The following is a 27,766-nucleotide window of genomic DNA, read 5'->3' on the forward strand; positions in this document are numbered from 1 at the left end:
GAATTGGTCAATGTCATCTGTTATCAAATTCGTGGACACAGAATTGTTCATGGTATTGCTTTATTATCCTTTTAACGTCCGTGCGATCTGTAGTGATTTCCCTTCTTTCGTTTCTGATATTAGTAGGTTAGGTCCTCTCTCTTTTTTTCGTAGGAAAAAAACCCCTACATGGTCGTCTCTAAACTTTACATGATATAGGGAACCTTGGCATTACATATTTTTCTTTTTTGGTATAAATATATTTTCATTTTCAAAATCAGAAAAGGCAGCACTTCTCGCGCTTCCTGCCTCCCAGGAAGGGGACACACAATTTTGACAAGGACCCCACTCGCGCGCCCAGCCCTTAGCGGTTCGGGGAGCGAAGAACCCGGGCGAGCCTGAGGGAGCGCACGGACGCCGGCGCTCCACGCGGACCGCGGCACTGCCCAGAGGGCGCGCTGACCTCGGCCTGCAGCCGCGCGCCGGGGCCGCCCGGTGGATGCGGGCGAGGCGGAGATGCGGGGGGCGGGCCCTGGAGGGGCGGGCCGCCCCAGGCCCGGAGGCGCGGTCTCCCAGCGCGGCGAGCGCGACACAGTGCAGCTCCCGGCCCTCGCGCGGCGGTTGTGGGGTGGCCTGGCGCGGCTCCCTCCTGCGCCCCAGGGCCGGACGCCCGCTGCAGGTAACCAGCTCCCCACGGCCCCCTGCTCGGTCGCCCGCCGACCGGGGAGGGATGGGCGGGAGGACCGAGGGAGCCGGCTCCCTCCCGGGGCCCCTCTGCCCGAGCGGGGTGGGCTCCGCCGGGAAGAGGCCGCGCAGCCGGGGCAGGAGAGAGAGGACGCGCGGTGGGGATCCGCGGCGAGCGCGTGCGCCCGGGGCCGGGGATGGCGCAGGGCGCCCTCCCTAGACTCTGCTCTTCCCTCTGATCAGTGGAGTCAGGGGCCAGGTCTCTGGTGCCCAGTGTCATCTGGAAGCCACTTCTTCTGGCCTCTTTTCCCCTGGTCCGCGTAGCGAGTAGGAGCTTAGAAATCGGAGGAGTTGCTGCGGGCGTGGGTAGGCGGAGAGCGATCAGTCGCTCACTGCCATCCCTTGGGTGCCAGCGGCTTTAACTTCGTTTAATCCCAACCATCGCCCTGCGAGGAGGCATTATTACCCCCGTTTTACTGATAAAGAAGCAGACGCCAGGACGATAAGTGACTCGCCCTGGGGCAAACCACTGGACAGGAGACGCCAGTCCGGGGGCCCCGAAGCCCTCGCGCTTCCCCCTCGCTCCCGGCTCCCCCATCCTTCACGCGCGCGTCTGGGAAACTCGCGCGGCGGGGTGGAACCAGGTGATCGTTCCTACACGTGTTCCCGTCCCCTCCTAGGTTTCTTTTTTGTTTTCTTGTTTTGTTTTGTTAGCACCCACTTTCTGATTCAGACTCTTCCAATTTTGGGTTATCAGCCTTTCGAAGAGGAAGCGGCTCTGGCTCGCAGCTTCTCCCCTGGCGGCGCTTTCTCTCTGCGCAGCGCAGACACGGGCGCCCTCGCCTGCCCCGCGCTCCTCGTCGTTCGCGGTGGATGAGGTCGCCTGCAGATCCGGCCGCGCCCGGGCACTGCCCAGGTGGAGGTAAGCTTTGTACTCACCTGGCAGCCTTCGCACCCTTGCTTGCTTGCTTTCTGGAAGGAAGAGAGCCTTCATTGTACAAACAGTAAGACAAGAGGCGAATGGGAGGATGTACGGTGTTCAGAGAGAGCGGTGGTGCCATGAGGTGAGAACGGCCACAGCTTTTTGCGGCCTGAATTGGGTGCGCTGTAGGTGAGGCCCGCGGGCGGGGCTCGTCCCCTCCTCTGGGTATTCTGCCCCCTGTCGGAGCTGTTCCGAGAGGCAGGTTGGTTTTATAGAGGGAGGAGGAGGGGGAATGGTTCTTAAAGATCAGTGTAAATTCCGTGATCGCAGCCCAGGCGGTTCCGGACAAGCCCCGGCTAGAGCATTTGGTCACAGATTTCAGGTTTGGAAGAAGGACGGCTCCAGCCCTGTGGGTATCTGCTTTGCTTAATGGAGTTTTTGCAGGCCTTCAAGATGGTAGTGTGGGGAAACTCTGAGTTCTTGGAAATGGCTAACGCATCTATTTTTAAAAACAATGTAACGTACCGTGAATTTACTTTCATGAAGTTTTATTGGTTGTTGGAAAAAGTTGATGTTTTTTCCGTTTCACGGTGAGAGTTGGAAGGTTGCCTGTCGGCTCCTCGGCCCCCGCTTCAGCCTGACCCTGGAGAGGACCTGCTTAGATTCAGCCCCGAGTGTGTGCTGGAGCCCACCCTTCATTAATTATAGTTCATCCTTGATTAGTTATAGGACTACTTCCAGTCTTTTCCGTTTGTAATTTAGTTGCTTAACACTAAGAAAAATGTTTTCCCTAAAAACTATCAACTGTCTACAAAGTCTGCTATCTACAGGACTGAAGGTACCTTCGGGGGAGCCCAGTGGGCCTGGGTTGGTGCCATGTGACCTGCAGAGCGCCCACTGAAATCTAGGTGGGTATCGCCCATTCCTTCCCCATAACCACGCAGGAATTTGGGCCCAGTGTGACCAGAGCTGCTTTTTTCCCCCCAAATAGCTGAAACATCTTAATTTTTTTTAGAAAATATAAAACTTGATTTTAAATATTGGCTCCTTTTTTTTTTCTTTTTTAAAACACAAGGAATGAAGTGAAATTTGGTTCATGCAGGATCCATTTTTAAATCTCTGTCTTAGAAACTGCTGTACCTGGTGATTACATCCTCAGATGAATGAAAAATTCTGACCTATGATGTAGATATTGTACATTTTTCCTGAAATGAGATGGCAGGAAACAGAAGTTACTACTATTGAAAATGATCTCTTCAGATTCTCAATTTCTGTTTTCTGTGAAGTGTACGTTATTTCAGGAGCATTGAGTAAAGGAGTCTTTCATGGGCCAACCAAGGAATCGTGTCACTATTTTTAATATTCATGCTAATGAAAAACGTGTTCATGGTTCCAGCTGGGGATGTCAGGTGCCTGACTCCCTGCCTTCAGAAGGGAGCTCCCCCATGACTGTTGCTCTGAATCAGGTGTGTTTCTCCTGAGGCCTGTCCGTGTTCTTCACCACGTTGGCTTTGACATGGGAGCATGGCTTAGGGATGTCCTGTTTCCTTGTTGCCCGTCTGTGGCCAATGCCATGTGTGTTTAGATGAGAGGTTCTCAACTTTGGCACTGTGGACATCTTTGGCCAGATCATCTTTTGTTGTGGGGATTGTCCCGTGCGTTGTAAGATGGGCAGCAGCATCCCTGGCTCTACCTACCAGATGCCAGTGGTCCCCGCCCTCCAGTTACAACAACCGAAAATGTCTCCAGCATTGCCACCTGTCCCCTGGGGACAAACTCACCCAGCTGAGAAAAAGATGAGCCAACATTTAAAATGTTCTAGATATTTATGAACTAAATGATAAACTAAGCACAATTAACTTTAAACTTTTAATGACTACAGAAGATATTTGTAAAGTTTAAACAAACATCTGGTGTTTTAAAATATTTTTGTAATAAAGATGACTACACCAATGTTCTTCGTGAATGGCGCATGTGTCCTGCCAGGTTTTACCTCCAAAGAAATTTCAAGTGTTTGATGCAGTTGTTAAATTTCTAAAGTGTAAAATGTTGGAAGCTAACAAGGAATTCTACAGTAGTTTTCCTTTTTCTCCTTTTAGTATACTCGATGTCTTTCAGTTTTTTTAAGGTGATGGAGTATCAATGGACCATGCTCGTTGATTTGGGAAAATCGACACAATCCCTAATATTAGAACCCCCAAAGAAAAACATTGAAGCCAAAGTTTTAATAGCAAGACTCAGTGTAAATCATGTTCAGACTAGAATTCAGTGTTAGGAAAAACTAAAAGCTTTTTAGCTGGCAGCAATAACTTAAGATAACCATCTATTTCTGTAGTCTGAGAAATCCTAATTTTATGAACGAGAGTCCTACATGATATGTGATATTAGAAGAAAAAAAATGTCCTGAAAACATAACCCTCTTTTTTTAGACCTTTAGCTTGGGACGTTGAAAACACGGCCCTAGTTATAAAAGATTCATCCTTATCTAGGGATTGGCTGTCCACTGGGCTCTTTCCAGAAAACAAGCTCATTTGTAAGACTCTGGACTGCTTCACAATTTGTGGGGCCCCTTGTTTAATAATTATTCAGGATTTCAAGATGGCGGCAGGCGGGGCGCATGCAGCACAGCGCTGGCCCCAGGCGGGTGCATGGGCTGTGCACCCAGGGAGCTGCCCCCATAAAACTCTTTGTCCACGGCTCAGAAGAGGATTGCGATCACAAATGCAAACCCAAAGAAGGAAACATTTCTGCTGCCACGAAGCATCAGAGTTTCTGGTTCATTGATTATACTAATATTTCCAATCAGGAGTCTACATATATTTGGTAATCAACGCACTAAATTTACTAAGAAATTCTTCCCATGCTTAATTTTTCTTTTGCTAAAGACGGAGCCAAATAGTTTGTGATGGTCCTGGTACCTGGGTACTGCTCAGTAGAAATGCCCGGCATTGTTGGCTCAGGCTGCAGCTGTGAACAGGATGGAGGGGCGCTGCCTCCATGAGCATCCAGTCCAGTGGCTGGAGGAGAGGACAGAGGAGCACATGGTCCACAGGCTCTCACAGTCCTAAGTAGTTCTCCAGAAATGCACAGGGTGTCCCGAGAGCCTTTCCCCTGGGGACCTAACCCAGGGGAGGGGATTACTCAGGGTGGGTCTCTCTCGAAAGTGATCTTGAAAATGAGGCCTGGAAAATGACGAGGATGGAGTCAGGTGGGTTAGGGGCTGAAGTTCCAGGCTGAAAGGGTGGAGACCAAGGCAGGAATGCGGCTTGGGGTGAGGCCTCTCGGGTCATTTTCGGGACTTTGGACTTTAACGGAAAGGTAGTGGGAACCCACTGAAGGGTGTTAAATGGGTTATGAGATGGTTGATTAGATTGGGGGTTTTTAAATGATCATCGTGCTGTGTGGAGAATGGTTTGCAGGGCTGGGCCGTGTTGGCCTCAATGGTGCCTTTGTGCAAACTAGAAAAAGGCTTCCTTCTGGGTGGACCAGTTAGAAAAGATGTACTGCTTTGTCCCAGCCAGCCCAGGCCAAAGGCCTCAGCCCCCTCAACTGTCACTTTGCACGTACGTGGCCACCCTGAGGAGGGGAAGCATGGCGTGTGGGCAAATAGTGCAGAGGCTTTTGCAGTCACCCAGGGATGGTGCAGGGATGCTGAGAAGAAGTCAGTGGTAGGAGACAGAGAGGTTGAGTTCGTAGTTAACAAAAGTAAGAAAGTCATGATTATTTGGATATAATTGATAGAGAGGAAGGTATCAAGGATGATTCAGAAGTTTCTGGCGTAAATAAGTGAGTGGGATAGGTTGGTGACACCATTTATGATGTTAGAGTAACACTGCAGGAGGAGTAGGTTGGCATGAGGTGGGAGGGAAGATGGTTCCTTTTGAACATGTTTTGCTTATGAAACTTCCAGATGGGAGAAGAATAGGCAATTGGAACTCAGGAAAGAGATCTGGGGTAGAAATACCTGTTTGGGAGCTGTTGCATGTAAGTAATCATTGCATATAAAAAGGATCATCCAAAGAGAGGTGTAGATGAGAGGAGAAAGGGGCTGGCCCTGGAGAGCCAGATCCTTGTGTTTGGAAGATGAGGAGAAGAGGGGTCGGGCCACTGAGAAGCCAGTCTGCATGAGGGATGAGGAGGAGATGGGGGTCTGTGGCTTTCTCTTCCTGTTTTTTTCCCACTTGAGACTGGAGAGACTTGAACATGTTCTAATGCTGCTGGGAAGTTTCTGGTAGAGAGACTAAAGATGTGGGAGTGAAAAACAAATGATAGCAGCAGGTTTCAGAGAAGGCGAGAGAGGATGGATTCCAAAACACAGTGGGGGGCTTGGTCTTTGATGGGAAGATGGAGCGAGAGGATGGATAAAGAGGGCTTACATTTGGGGACCAGAATTCTCTTGTCTGTGAAGGAGGAGGCAAAACCATTGGCTGAGTTTGATGTGTTTGTGTGTGAAGTCAGACATTCAGCCAGTATTTACTGGGCACGTTCCAGTGCCGGTCATTGTGGTAGGCTCCTTGGAAGGCATTACAGATGACGTTGATTGCCATTAGGCTTGGCCCTTGTGATGTAATAGAAATATATATTCGTTCTTTGTCCCTGCTTCTGGTTCCTGACGCAGAGCTTGTAAAACCCTTGGAATTTCCAAGAGAAAACAAAGCTATGAGTAGATTCAAAAGTGTTCATAGCTGAGATCTATAACAAGATAATTTGAAAATACCCTTAGTAGTCAACAAGGAGGTGTAAACGGTGGCAAAAACAATGAAGACTCTTTGATGTCCATTAAGTGAAGAAAGCAGAAGAGAAAATGGAATCCCAGCTGCGATTCCGCCTGAGCACAGGTGTGAGTGAGCAGAGGAAAGTCGGATTTTCAGGCCTCAGAAGGGGACATGAAAATGAGGTGTAACGGGGACTGTGAGTGGCTTTTTTCCATTTGGAAATTATCTTTAATGCTTTGCAAACATATTTAACTGGAGCTTATGTTGGAGGATTGGGGCCATTGTACCTCAATTTGCAATTTAAAAAAATTCCTGAAGTGAAAATTAAAAAGTCACACTTTACAAGAGTGTTAGAATACGTCCCCCTCCCCCGCAAACAGGAAGCCGTCCCTGCAGAGCTCTGCGTGCGCTTCTCACGTTTTTCCAGCGTTTTCCCTGCACAGTCAGTGTAATTGGAGGCTTGTCTTTTCATGGGTTTCTTCTGTGCAGACTGAGGTGCAGCTCCTCTCCGGATGCCGTTTCATCTCAAATCCCCTTTTCTGTGTTGAGTAGAGAATTCCTTCATTCCTGGCTTTGGCAATACTTTCAAATTCGACAAATATACTAAATGTGATTTAGCTAAAATGAAAATGTTGAAGTTTGCTGCTCAGGTTTATGAAGCCACCTAAAGGGACGGCTGAGGGCCCAGGTCACAGGCGGGTGTCTGAGGGTGACGAGGCCGCTCTGCGGTGCTTGAGGGCTGAAGCCTTCGGGGGAGTTCGTCGTGTTTATACCCGCAGGAAGATTTGGAAGGTTCTGGGGCTCCTTGGCAGGTCAGGAGGTAGGCGAGGGCTAATTCGAAGCTGTTAATAACTGGGTCCGGTGGTGTTCTGGCCAGAGAGAGGGGCTGCTGCTGCTTCTGCCCTCGGGGGCGTCAGCCCTGGTTGAGCCCCCCCCCGCTCACCTCCTCCCTGCTGGTCAACTGGAGCAAATGACCATCTTCAAAGCCGCTGAAGCCTCAGTTTCCTTAACTGTCAAGTGAGAATAAAAGTAGCTACTTAACAGGGTGGTTGTGAGAATTAAAGAGAAAATGTATGTAAAATGTTTGGCAAAGTACTTGGTAACCATTAACGTTAATTGTTTCCTTAATTCTGAGATAACTTCTATTGTAAAAGCACCATCCATTGAACATCAGCGTGTAAGGAAATGGAAAAAGAAACACGATAGTAATGAACACATGTTGTATCAGTGCGTCAGATGCTTATCGATTTCAAAAATGTCAATGTGAGAAAAATATAAGTTCCCACACTGTGGAAATACAGTCTGATTAGCATTGTCTGGCAGCGGGACTTCCCCAGCATCCTCCCCTCTCCTGACTCAGCCCAGCCAGTGCTCAGTCCCCTGTCCCCACCCGTCACCCATCTGCTGAGGAACAGCGAAGGGCTTTATCACTCAGGGGCTGGGACCCCTAAGCAAACCCAGCCGCTCCTGTGCGCAGGTGAGGTGACTGAAGAGCAGAAAGGTCAAGAAAGGTGAGGTCAGTTCTGAAGACAGGGTGAGAGCCACCCAGGATGAGGCCAGTCATTTCGGGTTTCTTTGTAGATATTCTGTAAGACCCAACACAGTGCTCTGAATTCATGTTGCTCTCCCCGACCCACTGTAATTTAGAGCATTTAAATGTGGTGCTTTCATTTCCTTATCTGGAAAAGACTGAGCTAGAAGGCACATTTAACAAAAAGCATCCAAGATACTGCCCTACCTTTTTGGAGTGGAAGGGAGTGGACTTTTAAATATTTGGACTTTTTTGTCTGTTTTTTTAAAACATTTTTTGAGTCCTTTCCAATTGAATAAGCCTGTGCTCGGTGCGGGGAGCCGTGTGAGTAGAAGGGGGTGGGAAAGAAGCCTGAGACCAGACGCTGGTTACTAGGAGCTCACCAAGCACGTGCAGGGCTCAGTTCACAGAGACGAGTTATGTGGAATTAAGTGCTGAAATGAGAGACAATGGTGACAACTCCCGCTCAGCGACTGCTGAGTACCAGTCATCATGCAGGTGCTTTATGGGTTTGTAATCACCACCAACCAAACCAGGAGGGTATGATGAGCTCCGTTTTTCAGATGAGGAAACTGAGGCTCAGAGAGGTCAGGTGGTTGCTGAAGCTGCGTTTGAGGATGTGGCGCAGTCGGGACTTATACTCACTTCTGTTTGACTTCTTACTTCCGGTTTGCTGGGCGACCTCCAATAGTGAGTGATGTTGGGTTTCAAAGAAGGGGCAATCACTGTGGTTCGGGAGAGGGACCCTGAGCAAGAGGTTGACCTGATTTTAACATGTTGGAGGAAATCAGGTGAAGAGAGCACTTCTCATTCTTGCCAATGGTTAGCCTTACATTTAGTGATACGGATGAGAATATTGACTGTGGCGATCACTTTTAGAAGCCAAAAATCTAGGCACATGTATGATCTGGAATTTTAGAACCTCTTTTGAAAACAAGAGGGAATCCAGTATTTTTGGAATTAGAATTTCTGGGTCCTAGGAAGTGTTTAAGGCCTAGAGTATTTAAAATTGGGATTGTTCCCAAAACCCAGGACCTGTGGGTTTTGTGAGGAGCGGGTGGGACAGAAACCAGGGCCACTGTCAAGTGTCTCTGCCAAAGCATTGTTCTTGACGTGTGGCCTAGCCAATCCCGTAACCTCTGTGCCCTAGCTTCCTTTAAAATTAAGGGTGGACAACATAAACGTTAAGGTACCTTTCAAATCAAATTTTGTTTCCATAAAACTATGGTGCTCTATTCGGTATTATAAACTACCCAGTATTAGATAAAAATAAAATAAAAAGGAAAGAAAGAGAAAAGTTCGTTACTCTTCAGCCTGGAACTTCAAAGTGAACAATGAGATCTTATACTCATTTTTGCCCTACAGTGCTAATGAGGTTGAAGAGTCCTTTAAAAAAAAAAAAAAAGCTGGGGCTGGCCCCGTGGCAGAGTGGTTAAGTTCACGCGCTCCGCTGCAGGCGGCCCAGTGTTTCATTGGTTTGAATCCTGGGCGTAGACATGGACACTAAGGCAGCGTCCCACATGCCACAACTAGAAGGACCCACAATGAAGAATATACAACTATGTACTGGGGGGCTTTGGGGAGAAAAAGGAAAAGAAATAAAATCTTAAAAAAAAAAAAAAAAAGCTGTTTTGTGTATGTGTCCATAAACAGATATATTTCTGTCCACGTCCATCAGGGTCAGCCTCTGCAGATGAATTCTGCTGTCTTAGAGGACAGATTTCCCCATTTCAAAATGAGTTTAGCCATTACTCAGACTTTAAGGAAACCGGGATCACACTCAAGCCGCCGAGGCAGCAGGAAACACTGATCTTCAAGAAGGAGCCGGACAGATGATCATTGTTCCTTTTTTTTTTTTTTAAAGATTGGCACCTAAGTAACAAGTGTTGCCTTTTTTTTTCTTCTCCCCAAAATACCCCAGCACATAGTTGTATATTGTAGTTGTGAGTGCCTCTGGTTGTGCTGTATGGGACGCCGCCTCAGCATGACCTGATGAGCGGTGCCGTGTCCACACCCAGGATCCGAACCGGCGAAACCCCACACCAAAGTGGAGCATGTGAACTCAACCACTCAGCCATGGGGCTGGCCCCGATCGTTGTTCTTTACCTCAAATTTCATGACACTCAGCTCCAAAGGTTCATTTTTTGTTTGGTTTTCAGACAACTTGGGGTCGCACCTCCCTATACTCTGTATATTTCCTTCAATGTCTGCCTTCTCTTAATTTAAAAAGCTTTTCTGAGTACCATTCTTTGTCTAATTGTACTCACCTACTCTGGAGGTTTAAAATCATAACAAAGAGCTAAAAAAAAAAATAACCCTTGAGGTTGAAACTGTGTCGCTGATGGAGAAGGGAAAATTCAGTGGCATTGAGTATATTCACAGTGCTGTGCAGCCATCACCAATATCTATTTCCAGAACTTTTCATCATCTCAAACAGAAACTCTGTACCCATTAAACACTAACTTCTCCTTCCCCCTCCACCAGCCACTGGTAACTTCTAATATACTTTCTGTCTCTATAAATTTGACTCTAGGTACCTCATGTAAGTGGAATCATACAGAATTTGTGGTTTTGGGGTCTAGCTTGTTTCACTTGGTATAAAGCCTTCAGGGTTCATCCACGTGGCAGCATGTGTCAGAATTTCATCCCTTTTTAAGGCTGAATGATATTCTGTTGTGTATATACACCACATTTTGTTTGTCATTTGCTTTTCCTAACTACTAATATAAGGTCTAATATAATCTCCTAGCAGTGTAAGGAAAACTTCATGGACCTGGTTGAAGAAGGTATCACCGCCAAATATATTGGAAATTACTTCAGATTGTGCCCCCTCCTTAGAGTTTTGCAATGAACCATCGCTTGCTAAAGACTCTTAGAAGTTCTGCAATAAGCAAACCTGTTTAATTTTGCTTAACTCAGAGTTCCCAAACATATTTGATCTTCACATCCTTTTATTTTTGGTAGCATGCATGCACATCCCTCAGTGGTTCGTGTCCACGCCATGCGCAGGGGAGGCACAGCTCTAGAAGGAAGGGTGTAGTACCCGGTTCTGCCCCCTGCTGACGATGTGATCTCAGGATGAATACTAACCTCTCTACACCTCGTGTTCCTCATCTGTCAGGTGCAGGTGCCCAATAGCTCCCACTTCATGGGGATGTAAAGATTTAAAGCAGTATTATGTGACTCTGGTGATTACGACTAACAATGTTACAGCTCTGGGGTCTGGCTGGCTGGGTTCAGATTTCGTTCTTCCACTGACTACACTTACTAGCTGTATGACCTTAGGAATGTTACTTAACTGTCCCTCAGGTCTTCATCTGTGTGATGGGGACAATAATTGTACCATTCTCTCAGGATTGTTGCAAGAATTCAGTCCAATTCCTGTAACACATTTAGAATTGAGCTTGGTCCATGGTAGGTACCTAATAAATGTAGCCCTTATTATCGTCATCATTGGTGCTCTCGTTACTTCTATGACTACATCACGTGAAGGGAGTTATTTTAGTTTTTTCATTGAGGTATAATTGACATATAACGTTATATAGTTTCAAGTGTACAACTTTAATGATCGGATATTTGTATATATTGTGAAATGATCACCACAGTGAGTCTGCTTAACAGCCATCACCACACATAGTTAGAAAATTTTTTTTCTTGTGATGAGAACTTTTAAGACCTACTTTCTTAGCACCTTTCAAATATACAATACAGTGTTATTAACGATAGTCCGTGTGGTGTACATCACATCGGATTATTTTAGTTTCTAAAAGCAACTCCTCTTACCTCAAAAAACAGCTTAAATCCAGCATGTCAGTAAAATAGCCTCACACCCCTCCTGCAAATATTGAATCCAGCCTGTTGATTTTCATCTTCTGATCAGCTAGAGTCCGTGATGCTTGTCTTCCCTCATTTAGCTTCTTCTGTTTGTGAACAGGGGCGGAGAGGCCTCGGCTCTGTTTTCGTCTGGGCGTCGGGAAATGGAGGAAGGAGCAAGGACCACTGCTCCTGTGACGGCTACACCAACAGCATCTACACCATCTCCATCAGCAGCACAGCCGAAAGCGGAAAGAAGCCGTGGTACCTGGAAGAGTGTTCGTCCACACTGGCCACAACCTACAGCAGTGGAGAGTCCTACGACAAGAAAATAGTACGTGACATTTGCATGTCTGTCATGGCTTCTTTATCTTTCACTTTGAAATACAAAGGGAGAACCACAAATTTATGTGCACAAGTAATATATGGAAACAGAAAGTCAGATTAGCTGATGACTCAACACAAGTGTTTGTAAATGTTACCATTCTGTTACCAATTCATTGAAAAAGCCTGTCTGGGTCATTGCATTCCAGCATTTAATGTGGTCTTAGACATGATTAAGCTTCAGTTTTGTCGAGGACAAATGAATGCTCCACGTTCACCTGGTGAGTTAGTGGCAGAGAAGAGACTAGAATCTGGGTCCAACTCTCAGTCCAGTTCTCTTGTCACTCTGTCCCCATCTGCCTTTGAACCTTAGCTTTAATGCTTTGGTCTCGAAGTTGCTCTGACTAGTGCAGTGTGAGCTGACCCTGTACAGAAGGTGCTCCTCTAATCCTGCAGAACAGAGTTTGCCTGAACGAGGAGCAGAGTCCTCCGTGGTCTCCTGCTCAGCAGCACGCCCTCCTGTCCATGCAGACGTCGCAATGGTCAAGAGTTCGTGCTGCAGGACCAGCCTGCGTGGGTTCACTTGCTGTTGACTGTTTACTAGCTGGGTAACTTTGGACACGTTACTGAATTTCTCTGTCTCAACATCCTTACCTATAAAATGGGGACATTCAATATTACGTAGCTCATGGGGTTATTACAGAGGTTACGAGGAAGTAAACAAAAAGTGCCCTGTGCACTGCCTGACCCCCTGGTACTCGGGAGAGTCTGCCTTTGGGCTGCCCGGCCCTGGGCTGCTCATCCCACATTTCAGTTACCTTTGCATCTTCCTCTTTTCCTGATCATGGTTTTGTCAACTGTCTCGGGATTTGTCTTTCTGCGGGGGAGCAAAGCTGCTGTGCCTGACACTTTTTAACATTTAGCCAAGAGCCTGCTTTCAGATCTCGTAGATTCATGCAGGTTTGTGTCACTGCTGATGCTCAGCTGACTTCTCCACAGCAGTGGAAACACAGGCGAAAGGACACTACTGCCTTCTTTATCCACATCCGTTTGATTCCTGGTTATTGTATGATTTTTACGTTGATTTCTCAGCTATTTTTACTACCTCCTTTAATTTACATTTTGCAAATTGATTTAAATAAAAACTGCCTCCCATACACATATCCCACCTGCCCCCATCTTTCCCTAATTCCTTTACAATAACTGGTGGTCAGGGATATGGCTTGAGAGGGGGAGTGGACCCCATGACTTCACGTTAACACCCTTTATTCAGGTTGTATATTTTACTTTGCCCCAGTTGCTGCTTCTGATTTCAAAACTGTTACTAATTCACTTTATATATTTAACTTGTTTCTACCTTTTGTTTAGCCTCTTTCTCTCATTTTCATGGGAGCAATTTATTAGTAATTTTTCTCTATCCAGTTCTTAGATTCTCTTATTTTCCCTCAATCTCCGGATTACCATCAATTGGAGAGGAAATTCGGTAACTGTTTCAAGTTATAGTCTCTAGCTTCAGGCAGCCTGCCCAGTGGCTGAGCCACCCTAACGGAGTCTTGGTTTCCTCATCTGTAAAATGGAGGTACAACTGCACCAACCTCATAGGTTTTCCTGAAGATAATAAGACGCTGAGTGTGGGTACTTACATGGCACCTGGCCCACTGAGCCGATCAGGAGGTGGCCGGTACCATTGCTCCGTAAGTCAGTGTAGCTTCTGCGTCCCGGGGGCTTAGGCTGGTCGTGTTTCCAGCAGCTGTTAACAGAGGTGGTTGCTGCATCTCCATTTTTTCCAATCTATAAAATACTGTAATCTGTTCCACCCCTCCCCGGTAAAGAAAGGTGCTTTGATGGTGAACATGTTAACAGTTTGTACGTGAGTGGAGCTGGCAACAACATCAGCCTTTTGTGGTCCAGCTGACCCCTTTTCCTTCTAGATGTCAGAATGACAAATAATCCAGCCTTGCGCCTGGGACCTTTTCTTCACTAGGCTTTGAACCAGATGCCTGTGGTCCCCCGGAGATGCCCACATCCTGTTAGTGGCATCCGTGACTGAGTGTTACAGGAATGGCAGTGTCTCCCTTGTACTGGGGGCTCTCTTCCCCAGGCCATTCATTTCCTTTTGTCATTTGCAGCTTCTGCAGAAGAGCACTGTTGCCATTCCTCATTCATAGAACACCATTGTGATTTGAACCGAGGCAGACGCTGAGGATCCAGGAGAGAGGAGAGATCTCCTATCTGCTTCTGGGAAAGCACTTTTGTGAAATAAACTTTACTTGTCCTCCACAGAATGCCTTTTCGTGGTATGCAAGCAGGAGAACCTTGCCCTGGGTTTCAAAACGTAGCCGGGTCTCCATCTCTTGGTTTCCTGCACCCACGATGAGTACAGTTGTGGACCTTGGTATTCCATTCATGCTTTGATAGATTCAGATCGGGGGTGGCCTTACATCTTATTACAGCAAATGAAGCGTCCACAATATCAGATCACTACGACAAGAGGCTCCTCTGTAAGCTAAGTAGAAATCAGTTGAAATGACTCGTTATTATAAAGCCGTAGTATACATCTTATTCCATGTCCGATATGTAATACATTTATAGTTCCATTAACATGTCATAAATATGGCATTTTCTGTCTTGCTAATATGTGCCTGGCACCGGGCTCAGCACCTCAAATGCATCGTCTCACAGTTTCCCCAGAACCTGTGCAGGAGGATCAGTGTTGTTCCCACTTTACAGATGAGAAAACAGAAGCTTGAAAGGTTAAGAGAAGCACAGCGAGTAGGTGGTGGAGCCTGGATTCCAACCGAAGTCAGGCTGGTCCCTGAGCCCATCTTGTAACCAGTGTGCTGTCAGGCCGGATACTGTCCAGGTACACCTGGTACTGGGCTGTCAGGGAGAATGGTGCTTCTCTTGCCTGTTGTGGGCTCTTTTCACAGTGATAAAAAAAGTGTTTAGAATATGTAGGTGTCCATTGTTTTTCACTATTGCTCCCCATACTCACAGATCCTCGGAGCAGCATGGGAGGGGAATTTTGTGTGGTCTCGTCAGTCATGACTGGATTTTACACCAGTCTTTGTGACTTCCTGAACACAGAAAGCATTGATTGGTCCCCGGTTCCTTTTTATTTTGCGATGCTTAATAAATTGGCTTCTTCTGTTTTATTCATTGACACATTTAAGATGTAATTTCTGCCCTTATTTCCCATAGCTGTGTCTGAAACAGCTTTTTTGGCACATTTCTAATTCAAATCAAAATCAACACCAGAAATAAATTCAACCTAACAGACAGTGGAATCATTTCATGTTTTAAAAATATCTGCTCAGTTGCTCTTTTAACAGATATGAGACAATATGGCATCTTCAAAATAAAACAGCTTACAAGATCCCAGAGAGACAGAAACTCTTAATCGTGGGCTTGCTGTGAAGGCTTGTCCTTATGGCCAAAGTCGATCTGAGCCGAGATCCCTGGAGAATTCCATCAACAGCTAGAATAAAGGATCCAGTCCGCTCAAGTCATGGAATGTGAAACACGAGGAAATAAGAGCTTAGGACGGGAAAAAATGATGGGTTTTCTCCGAGGAAGCCTGACTGGACCTGAACAGTACCCACCCCTTCTCCCCAAAGGAAGATGGCGTCCCTAACTTGATGGAGTCCAAAAACTCCATCTGCTCCTCATCCTGAGACAGGCTGAAAATCTGATTTGCTGATCAGGACAGCTTTGATCTGGCTCAGGGCCTGGTGTCATCTCCTGTTTCCTTCACTGATGGACAGAAATGGTATTTTTTGAGCAGTCTGAGAAGTCCTGAGAAGAAAAACTCTGTTTCTGATTTGCGTAGTGAATTGAGGGGATTTGGAGCATGAAAGATGTGCCATCGGGATTGAAACCAAATTCTGAGACGTTCTTTAAAATAGATTCTAAACTTACAGTGCTTTATTCTGGAATCTCTGGGCTCCCTGCCCCATGATATAAGCCAACTGTTGAATCCAACTTTTCCTTTAAATCGCACTATCGGGGCCGGCCCCGTGGCCGAGTGGTTAAGTTCACACATTCCGCTTCCGCCGCCCAGGGTTTCGCCGGTTGGGATCCTGGGTCTGGACATGGCATCGCTCATCAGGCCATGTTGAGGCAGCGTCCCACATGCCACAACTAGAAGGACCCGCAACTGAAAAAAATACATACAATGATATACTGGGGGGATTTGGGGGGAAAAAGCAGAAAGAAAAAAAAAATTGCACTATCACATCTCATATGCGTGTGTTGTGACTAATGGGGTTACCCCACGTGGTTCCAGTTTTTGGAACATCATTTTTCTTCAAGATTGCATGCTCCTTGGTGGTCTTTGCCTTTTCTTTCTAAGGACAAATGTAAAAATTCTGTGATACTGTGGCTTCTCTTAATAATGAAAACCCTACCTTAGATCTTTCCGGTAATTTACACCTAAATATCTCCACACCTACAGTAACTTCCCCTTGAAATGCCCCAGCTGGAGTTCCCACTTCAAGCAGGATGAGAAGGGGCGAGGATGTTTTTGCCTCTTTCTCTCCATCACCTTCCTGCTCACCCCCTTTCCTCCCCTACTCACTAGGACTCAAGTTCCATTCAGTTAAAGGGATTGAAAAAACAAACAAAGGCACAATGCTGCTTTGGAGTTGCACAAGCTTGCCTATATGCATAGCAGTAACGCTTCACTGGTGTTTATATATAAAAGTACTGAGTAGCTTCTTACTTAAGCATATAATATATATGTATGTACCTGGGGACTGTGTATAGGTGGGGCATGTTCCTGTTACAAACCTGACATCATAAAATTTTTATTGTTCACGTTTGAGGTTGGCCGGAGGTGGTTGTTTATGAGACTCAAAAATGCTACCCACACTTGGAGTGTTTATTCTGGATTTGTTTCTGTGCATTGAAAGTGTCTGGTGCAGCTGAAGAATAAACACAGTGAGCCAAGTGGGAAACATCATGAAAAATCTTGAATCCGGCACAAGTCATTGAAAAAAGTACAACTTGGCAAAGGCGCGTGAGGATGAGGGTGAGGTGGAATGAGAAGAATGCGGGCAAGGCCACCGCTCAGCAACAGCGCATCCGGAGGCCCGGAAACAGGCCGCTTCTGGGGTGTTTCTGCGTTGACTTAGGGACCAGGCCTTTGGGAAATAAGGCTGCAGATTCACTCGTAATTTCAAATGAGGTAGAAACACCTTTTTAATGATGTAGCAGTCCCACTTCTGGGTGTATATCCAAAGGAATTGAGAACAGGATTTGGAAAAGATATTTGCACATCTGTGTTCATTACAGTATTATTCACTATAGCAAGAGGTGGAAGCAACCCAAATATCCAGTGATGGATGGATGAATAAAGAAAATGCAGTGTATACACACAATGGAATATTATGCAGCCTAAAAAGAAGGAAATCCTGCAATATGCCGCATCATAAATGAGACTTGAGGATGTTATTCTAAGTGAAATAAGCCAGTCACAAAAAAAAGACAGGTACGGTATATTTCCATTTCCATGAGGTATGTAGAGTAGTCAGACTCATAGAGGCAGGAAGTAGAATGGTGGTTACCAGGAACTGGGGGGGAGGTGGGGAGTTGTTCGATGGGCAGAGTTTCACTCATGCAAGATAAAAACTTTCTAGAGGGGCTGGCCCCATGGTGTAGTGGTTAAGTTCAGCAGGCTCTGCTTTGGTGGCCCAGGTTCACAGGTTCAGATCCTGGGTGCAGACCTACCCCACTCATCAGCCGTGCTGTGGCAGTGACCCACATACAAAGTGGAAGAGAACTGGCAATAGATATTAGCTCAGGGTGAGTCTTCACTGAAGGAAAAAAAAAAACCTTCTAGAGATCTCTTGTACAGCAATGTGCATGTAGTTAACAATACTGTACACTTAAAAGTTGTTAAAAGAGTAAATTTGTGTTATGTGTTTTTACCACAGTAAAAAAACAGAGAAAAGAAGTACCTTTTAAAGTTGACAGTTGACAATCCAGAAAGTTTCCTAACGTAGAAGTGGTTCGGGCTGTGTTTACGCAGACACCTTTCGAGCACCGAGTGTGGAGGTGCGGAAGATGGCTAGGGCATCAAGTCTGTGAATCGAGACACAACCGCCCCTGCTTGCCAAACGCGCTCTCAGGGCTCCTGCACACCGTTCATATTCAGGAAAGGAGTGTGAGACTTGTCTCCTCTCTGCCACCACCGGATCTGTGTGGTTCTGTATATTTTTGTTCCTTCTCCCACAGGCGGATCAGTACCTCTCCAGTGTGGATAGTCTGGTCACATTAGAGGTGTCAAAAGGAACAAAGAAAAGACGATGAGAGCTGTTGGGCTTGTGTGGAACCGACTCAGCAGGACGTCAGTCCAGATCCCTACCAGATTAAGAGTCCCTCAGCCAACCTCCTGAGACGCTGGGGAGACCTGCCGGGAGGATGCCTTCTGAGGAGCTGGGCAGCACTTTCTCCTGGGAAGAGCACGTTTCTTTCCAAATCCACTAATCTTCACGCTCCCCTAGAAGGCTGCGTCTTAGAACGAGGGGCCTTTGTTTTCAGCTGCCGCCGTTATCCCTCCACACCTTTCTAATGACCTTTCGCCTCAGTTTTCTTATCTGTGAATGTGGGTAATGCATTTGTCTTGGTGACAAAGACAGCTTTCCAGCGTCTTCCAGTAACTGCAGTAACTGCAGCGAGAGCAGCAGCTCATCTTACGAGCCCTGTGCATTCCCAACGGGGTGATGAGCCCAAGGAGGCAAAAATGGACGCTTGTCGGGGAGAGAGGATTGAAAAAATCTTAGGTTTTACGAGGTTTGCAAAATCTTACCCCATAGTGTTTGATTCCTCTTGTTAAGGAGAATCGGAATTTACTTGTTTTTCCTTAGTGAAACGATCATGAAACAGGGGCTGAGAACCGCTGCCCTCGCTGACGGGAACTGGATTCAGACCCAGAGGAAAAGTGATCTAGTTCTCACCTTTTGATTTAAAAAAAGGAGACGTGGCTAATCTCCGCCGATAACGTACAGGCGCGCACTTAGAGCTGAAATGTCCTATCAAGCGCGCGGGTTCCCACTCGTTTTTCGTATCAGTGTTAGATCTTTGAGGAGGTCTCGGTTCGGTTCGTGCATGCAGCGTTCCTGTGAATTCTAAAAACAAGTCTGTAAGCAAATGTCCCTTCCACGGCAGGGCATCCCTTTTGCTTAAAATTTGCAGCTCCCCCAAGGTGACAGTTGTGGGAGGGCGGGGGCCGGACCGTGTGCTTTTATTCCTCACGCTTCCGACGCCGGGCTCCGTGTCTGATTATTAACAATGGGGGGCTGATGAAAAAACTTTAGTTTTCACTAGAGCTGGGACTGGGGAGGCAAGTGAAGTGCCTCGGGTGTAAAATCTAAGCAGGCACGTCCACGACCCTTATGTTTCGAGCCAAAGACCCCCCTAGTCCTGACCCTGGTTTAACAGAAGTGGAGACCCGTTTCCAAACCCTTCCCTTTTCACAGTTGGTTTACACAGGCGATTCACTGGAAATGATATGGTCACAGGAGGGCAGGAACAAGGAATTTAAAACAACTATTTCAACACCCCTCCATTCCACTTATATGAGTAAATTTCTTTCTACTTGCATGGGACCCACATTGGCCCCAGAGCCCTAAATTTTTCCCTTCTGTCTTCTAGATCATTACGGACCTGAGGCAGCGCTGCACGGACAACCACACTGGGACGTCGGCCTCAGCCCCCATGGCTGCGGGCATCATTGCACTGGCCCTGGAAGCCAAGTAAGCCTCTCTCTCCGTATGTCTCTCCACTGGCGACCACCCCTCGTCCCGAGGACAGTGTACCCTCTCCCTGGTATATAACCCGTAGCACAACAACCCAGATGATAATCTTCCCAGTCCCACCTTTAAAACTTCATAGATTAGGGCTTTAAAGAGAATTTTTCCTTATATTAAGGAGAAAAGAAATTTTTTTTGGTTTTTATATCCTTAAAAAAAAACCAACTGTGTAATTACTTTATTATGGAGTCATAGTGCATGCTGCCAATTGGCTCCAACACTCTTGCCTTGTTGAGGTTTTATTCCAGTCTAGGAATGTTCCTGTGAGTCTCAGAGCGGTTAGGTCTGCCCATTTCGGGGCCCTTTCCCTGCAGAACAGCGAGGCAACTCAGATTCCATGACAACAGCACCCGTCACAGACTCGCCCTGGGGGACAGAATGTGGCAAGATCATATGACAGAAGCCCAGGAACAAGGCCAACCCACTTACCTTAAATCCTATTTAACATAGTAAATTCTGCGTCTGAAAGATCCCTTTGAAAGCCCCCTTAGGTTATTTGCAATAGATCCTGTCTCTTCTTTCTCTCAGCACCAATAGACTTTGTTTTCTTAACAAGCATAAATTTGCCCTAAATACAGGTCTATACTCTCTTACCCTGAATTTCAAAATCCCAAATGCCCAGAAAACTGAAAGTTCTTTTGCAAATTTGACCCCAAAACTCATTTGATGGCAAAGCTTGCCCTGAACTGATTTGAGGCTATTTACTGTCTTTCTTTATTGTGAAAATTCATACATTTCACTGCAGAAATATTAATGTATCTGACCATAAGGTGCTGGCTCAAATCGCACTAGAAGTTTGTGTAATATATGCTCTGGACACCATATCTGAAACAGTTTTGAATTCCAAACACATCTGGTCCAAGGTTCTAGAAAAGGGCCCGCGGTCCTGCGCTCTGAGGCCCTCCTACAAGAGGATTGTAACAGAAAGGAACTGGAGTGGTGATGTAAGTGTCTTTCCAAAAATAGCCTTGCAGCCCTGCCCTGGGGAGGAGTGGAAGGAGTCTTTCATCTAGTTGTGCCCTGATGTAGAGCGATAGCAGGTGACAGGAGAAGAATGCAAGCATCATATTGAGACCCAGGTATCTCTGTAGGACGATAGCGCCTCATCCTCAGGACGCAGGCGTGTCCCACTGTCTACAGCTACCCCTCTTTAAGGCAGAGAGCCTGCGATAAGTCAGGTGGGCCTTAATGTAACGTGGATCCAGTCAACTGCTCAGCCACGTAAAGCCCTGGACTGAGGCAGGCAGGACACAGGCTCTGGATATGGGCTCTCTCAGTGTGTTTGGGCCACTATAACAAAATACCGTAAACTGAGTAGCTGATAAACAACAAACGTCTATTTCTCACTGTTCTGGAGAATGGGAAGTCCAAGGTCAAGGTGCTGGCGGATTTGGTGTCTGGTGAAGGCCCACTTCCTAGAGGGCGCACGCAGTAGACAAAGGGGCAAGGCATCTCTCTGGGGTCTCTTATAAGGACACTGATCCCATTGATGGGGCTCTACCCTCGTGACCTAAGCACCTCCCACAGGCCCCACCTCCTAATACAATTACACTGGGCGTTTGGTTTCAACATAGGAGTTTTGTGGGGACGGAAATGATCAGATCGTAGCAGGTGCCATATCTTTTGTGGCCTCCTGCCTAAGCATTGACGTTGAGCGATATCCAAGTTCCCATGAATGTTTGTGTTTCTTTCTTTTTTAACGAGATTAAATATTAAATCATTTCAATATATGGTATCTTTTAAGGTGTTAAAAGTTTGGGTTTAGCAAGAACGAGCACTTATCCTGTTAAATTCTCACTTTACAACATCTCAGTGGACAGTTCTGGCAGCAGAAGTCTCAATTACATGTATTTTTAATTTGGTGACTGTAAATTGGATTTTTGAAAAGTATGTTGTTTTCATTCTGAAATTCTAGACTGGACTGGAATATTTTCCACTCCACAAAATACTGAAGGAAAAAAAATCAAGAATTCTTCCTGCACCACCCCATTTCCCCCAAAAATGACAGAGTCTCAAACCTGGCAACCATGGTACCATGGCTGGGGCTATAGACCCACGTGATGCTCGGGTCCTTGAGATATTACTAGAATACTAATATTTTCAACAATTCTTTTAACCGCTATTTAAGCTCAAGTGAAAAATCCTTACTTTTATGCCTCAAACAACCCACTCAGTTGGATGAGGTTGCTTTGGGGCTGGGGAACACCTCGAAAGGCTGCTTCTGTTTTCTTTGCATTTTGAGCATTTTTTAAGATTAATTTTTGCCAAAACTGTGATGGGTGGAAGGAAGGTCACAAGACACACCTTACTTGGAAAATCCATTGTATGTTAAGATGTTAAGCGGTAGAGTTTGATCATGAGGCCAAAGTGGATGGTGAACAACATGATAAAATGAGAAAGAGGAAACCTTTCCTCATAACTCCATTGGTTTGTCCTACAGGCCACTCTTTGCCTGGAGGTGAAGCTGGAAGTTAGGGGAAAGAGGTCTGAGTGTTAAAAGAGTGGGTCAGAGTAGGATCCGTAAGCAGTGGGCATCCTGCACGAGTAAAAGGAATCTAGAACTAAGAAATTGTGGCAAGGAGCTCAGATACCAGTGCCCCAAGGATGCAGTTGTTGACAAGCTAAGCCTGACCCTTGCACACGTTCCTCACCTGTGCCCCCAGCCCCGGGCATCTCCTCTCACACACAACTTCTCAGCAGCACTTGAACCCTGGTACTGCGAGATTCAGCCTTTGCTCTCACAAGGCTAAGAGCCTGATCTACAAGGTGCTCCCTTGTAAGGAGAGGACAGGAAGCCACAGCTCGGGAGAATTATGGCCCAGGACACTGCGGGCACTTCCAATGTGCGCCCCCTGCTCAGTCAGACGAGGAGCTGGTTGAGGCTACAAGCAGGGGCTGCGTGTCCCTGTTTAACTGCATGTCCCGGCTATCCCTGTCCTTAGGAGGAAATGCAGCATTCCTCCTGATGTCACTGGATTACGGTATTTACTCAGGGAAACCCCCCAGGCCAGGCTCCCCACAGCCTGCTGCCGTCCCTACGTCCCAGGGGCTCGCCCGCATCCGCAGATTTTCTGGATCAGTGTATTACATTACAGCTGTTTTTGTATGTATTATCTTCCAAACAAGGCTTAAACTTCCTGAGACTAAGGACTGTACGTTACAGTCTCTATTTATGTGTATGTAACAAATATCTATTACACACTAAAAAAAAATTTTTTAACATCATGCTAGGAGCTAGGTGAATGAGGCAGGGCATAATTCAAGTATTTGTAAATGATGTCACTTGTCTTCAAAGGATCTTATGCTCTCCTTAAGGAGCCAAATGTGCACTAACGTATCCACACAGATTATTTAAGAAAGTCAGTGAAACAGTTTTGGGGGAAATGTTGTGGTGAGTGCAGGACTTGGGCGACAATAGAAATGGTCAGCCTCGATAATCCAAATTGGAACGTTGGTGCCATGGCACTTTTATATCTTCCATGACACCTAAGCACAATGTTTTGAACAAGGTCAATTCTACCCAAACGTTAAATCAATCCATCTAGTCCAGTCTTCTTATTTTTTGTGCAAGGGGAATGAGGTTAACAGAATTGCTCAATTTTCTATGTTAATTATTTGTATCTTTCAGTTCCTCCAGTTGATATTGATTAGCGACTTCTCCCCATGCCGCCTCAACTCATCTCTTACCTAGTTTCCTTCTCATTCCTCAGGACTGGGCTAACCTGGGTAAAATAAGGACATGGTGTTATTCCCTCCCTTAGCTTCCGAGAGAAGTCCCTCTACCTTTGGTCTTTGGTGGAAGGGATCACGTGAGACCCGGGAAGTTCAGTGTGTGCAGAATTAAAGACGTGTTGAGCCGCAGGATGACTCACACCATGTGCTGTTGATTTCAAAAAACCGTCCTGAAAGTTCTTTATTCAGGAAATTCTTATAAATCTAAAAAGTCCTTCTATAGGAATTTTATGCGTTTCTCATTGATCAACCACTTGATGTCTTTGCTTCACCTTTTGTTATGATCTCTGTTTTACCTTTCTATATTTCCAATGCAGGGAAAACAGCCAGAATATTTAGGATACGATTATTGTGGGAAGTGAATACCATGCAGAGGCACAGTTGAGGGGGAGTCTTGAGTTTTCTGCAAGCTCAGATAAAGTAACTAACTGAGGGACTTCAGAGTTCTGGAACTGACCATCTTGAAGGGAGGGCCACATAAGAAGGATTTGATAGACATAAATAATTCTAAATATTGGGGTTAGCATCTTAGTCCTGATATCCTGTAAACTATTCTTATCTTCTTTGTTTTAATTAAGAACACATTTCAGTAGAAAATGTTCCATCAGAACTTCTCCCAAGGGCCACGTTCAGCTGTAGGAAATGTTGCAGTGGGCGGGGAGCACAAATGCGTCTGGTTATGGAGGTAAAATGGCAGAGGACGTACCAGCTCTTTCCTTTTAGGAGAGTTTTGTTTATTTCAGTTTGAACTTGGAAAGCACGTGAACAAATAGTGAGAATACAGGTGTATCTGCCCAGATTGTGTATAATTACAAGGGAAAGAAGGAGCTATCACACACCCTGCCCTCCACACACTCTCAAGTTTCTTGTGTATCGTGGTGTAGTTTGGGCTTAGAATGTAGCTGAGCTTCCTGGCGCGAATGGTTGGAATGCTTAGGGTGAGGAGAATGAAAACGTGAGCAGGGAGGAGAGCCGAAAGGAGGTTTGTGGGGTAAAACAGCACACGTTTCCACCGGAGGCCGAGTGGACCGAGAAGGGATGTACTGTCCTGGATTATTCCCTATCGTGAGATCATTGTAACCAGACCCACAGAGCAGTTACCACGGGCCTTCTGCCAGGACTGTGCATGGAAATAGTCTTGTTATGTCTACATACACACAGATGATACACTGTGTCCTCTAGCACTTTTTTTTCCTTTTAAGATTTTATTTTTTTCCTTTTCCTCCCCAAAGCCCCCCGGTACATAGTTGTATATTCTTTGTTGTGGGTCCTTCCAGTTGTGGCATGTGGGACACTGCCTCAGCGTGGCTTGGTGAGCAGTGCCATGTCCGTGCCCAGGATTCGAACCAACGAGACACTGGGCCGCCTGCAGCAGAGCGCGTGAACTTAACCACTCAGCCACGGGGCTAGCCCCTCCTCTAGCACTTTTCAAGTTCAAATTATGTAGAAGCCAGTTTTCACTGGGCTTAGTTTTATGCCTTCACTAATGGATAATGGTTTAAAACCATGCAGCTTCCAAAGGTGTCCTTTGTTCCTGGAAAAGCCCCTGTCAACAGCTTCACTCACCTTGGATTGTCATGAGGTTTAACCAGTGTTTTCCATCCTTTTTCTGAGATGAGGAAACTAAGAAGCTTGGTGGATGGTTGAGTAGCCCAGAGACTGAACTGAGGACAGAGAAGTTATTAGGTGATTGTTAACCCGCCTCTTTTGCTTAGCTGTGTTTTTAAAAATAGATTATTCACTGAATATATTTTGCTCTTATTACTGTAATGATAGATTGTTTCTTAAGAAGAATAGTTCTCAGTCCTATTGCAATCCCGAGTTTTTCCTTGTTTAGCTGGTCAAGTATCATTTTCAGGTGTCATATGTTACATGTTAGAAATGTCTCGTGTTATAAATATCCAATTTGTGATCTAACCTAAGCAGTAACTCTTAAAGATTGGGGGTGGGGAACCCCTTTACAGTGTCCTCTGGGATTTGACTAATTTCATAGCAATTATATCGTTATCTATGATATACCATCCCCTCTGCCACCTTGACAAGAATCCCATCTCAAGGGACACTCTGCCTGAAAATTCTATAAACAGTGATACCACTCAGAAAAGACAAGGTAGGAAGTTTCTCCCAGTTTAAGCCCAGCAAGAAAAAAAAAAAAAAAAGGTGCATGTGTAAGAAGGGATTTTGGAAGGAAACTTCAAATCTCATCTGATTTTTCTTATTTCTGAAAGGTGTATAAAGAGAATATGGGTGTTGCTAGCATTGATCTTAGATGGAATCATTTGTTCATCCAACAGACATATTAATGGTCTACTAATTGTCAGTTCCTATGCTAGGCATTGTGAGTTGAATGGTGGGTTGACAAGACATGGAACTTTCATCCCATTTGGCGAGGCAGGCTATAAAAAAATAAGGCCTAAGAACATGAACAGAGTAGAATAATGGAGAGTAATTTGATGAAGGAACTATTTTATATAGAGGGGTAAAGGAAAGATCTCTTGGAGGAGGTGACATTTTAGCTGAGGCCTGAAATATAGGAAGGAACCTGCCTTGTAGAGAGCTGGACTGAGCATCCCAGGGAGAGGGAGGAGCAAATTGGGAAGACCATGGAGTTGGAACCAGGTTACTGGGTTTGAGAAATAGGAAGACTTGTGCCTAGTGTGAGTTGAGGAGTTGGAAAAGTCCAGATCACAGAGGGCATCCTGGTAAGCAAGCGTGATAGAGATCTGTGGCATCTTTTAGGAGGAGGCATGCTTTGATTAATTTTTAAAGACCATTTCAGCTTCTCCCTGGAGAAGGCCTGGTGTGGGAGCCAGGCAGGTGAACCGTTTGGAAACTGTTTCCGTGGTTCAGGAGAGATGAGGGGAGCCTTCTCAAGGTGATGGTGTTGGGGATAGAGAGAGGGGGTTAGCTCTGCTGTGCTTTTTGCAGGTACAGCAAACAGGGAATGAACTAGAGAATGTGCTTTGGCAGAAAGGAGAAACTCAAGGCTGAGTTCTGGTTTCTTGGCTGAGCTCTTGGGTGGATTGCGTACCATTATTGAAATGGACACCCTCTCTTCTTCCCATGGGATCCTGAGAATTAGAAGGAGCACAAATACCCAGTGGAACAAGATTCCTGGGCCTGCAGGCCTTGCAACGAGACCTGTAGCGAATTTCTCCTGCAGTGACTGGCTGTGCTTTGGTGCATCTGCTCCCCCAGCAGCTTATTAATGAATCCATGAAAAATGCTTTCCACCGAGATCAGGATTGCTATAAATGACTGAGACATTTACATTTTTACAAAGAGAGAATAAGGAATATGGGCTTATTTACATTATAAATTTCTTAAATAGCATGTTCATGGCAAATTAACTTTTATACAGTTACCCCATAAGATTGCTTAGAAAATCTACTAATGTATTAGTTGGTTTACAAGAAGAATGTAAAATTTAGTATGTAAATTTAATCTCTTGAGGGTTTGTGGATTTTATTCATTGCCAGGAAATTTTTGTTCTTGATAGTGTCTGTGGTAGCACCCAAAATACTGTCAAATATAATTTTCCTTCTTGGAATCAGAGAAGCTGGCTTTTTTTTCAGGGTCCTTTATAGTTTCACATCATAATCTGCTACTTAATGACTTTAATCAAAACATATTTCAGTACGTTCTACAGAATGACTTGTTGTATGGCTTCGTCAAATGTCACTATCTTTGTATTGGAAGATTCTCAGATATGTTCCTAAACTCCATATTGAAACCCAGTTAAAATTCAAACATTTTTTTTTTTTTAAGATTTTATTTTTTCCTTTTTCTCCCCAAAGCCCCCCGGTACATAGTTGTGTATTCTTCGTTGTGGGTTCCTCTAGTTGTGGCATGTCGGACGCTGCCTCAGCGTGGTCTGACGAGCAGTGCCATGTCCGCGCCCAGGATTCAAACCGACGAAACACTGGGCCGCCTGCAGCGGAGCGCATGAACTTAACCACTCGGCCACGGGGCCAGCCCCAATTCAAACTTATTTTTATACCAAGGCTTCTTGCACTGAGTTTTGAATCAATCTTGCCTATGCCCACATTTTCTTGAACTATAATTTTTTATTTCTAGAACTTTTTTTTTTTGAGGAATATTAGCCCTGAGCTAATATCTGCTGCCAATCCTTCTCTTTTTGCTGAGGGAGCCTGGCCCTGAGCTAACATCCGTGCCCATCTTCCTCTACTTTATATGTGGGACGCCTACCACAGCATGGCTTGCCAAGCGTTGCCATGTCCGCACCCGGGATCCA

At 45.7% G+C, this 27,766-nt stretch overlaps 1 protein-coding gene across 1 annotated transcript; it reads left to right on the forward strand.

Moving 5' to 3' along the window:
- The first annotated feature begins 10 nt into the window (after nt 1-10).
- LOC124240782 (transcription initiation factor TFIID subunit 4-like) lies at nt 11-19,765 on the forward strand. The gene is made up of 5 exons (XM_046663888.1): nt 11-52; nt 348-658; nt 1,421-1,585; nt 11,766-11,978; nt 19,622-19,765. Coding segments are annotated over exons 1-5 (732 nt in total). The 3' UTR covers nt 19,623-19,765.
- Nucleotides 19,766-27,766: the final 8,001 nt, after the last annotated feature.

This window comes from Equus quagga, chromosome 6, assembly GCF_021613505.1.
Source record: "Equus quagga isolate Etosha38 chromosome 6, UCLA_HA_Equagga_1.0, whole genome shotgun sequence".
Classification (NCBI taxonomy): Eukaryota; Metazoa; Chordata; class Mammalia; order Perissodactyla; family Equidae; genus Equus; species Equus quagga.

Bases quoted from the DNA above. Each gene is read 5' to 3' on its own strand.
- LOC124240782 (XM_046663888.1), top strand. From the start codon at position 11: ATGTCATCTGTTATCAAATTCGTGGACACAGAATTGTTCATG. The intron at 53-347 runs GTATTGCTTTAT...CCCAGCCCTTAG, and splicing joins TGGACACAGAATTGTTCATG to CGGTTCGGGGAGCGAAGAAC. The intron at 659-1,420 runs GTAACCAGCTCC...TTGGGTTATCAG, and splicing joins GGGCCGGACGCCCGCTGCAG to CCTTTCGAAGAGGAAGCGGC.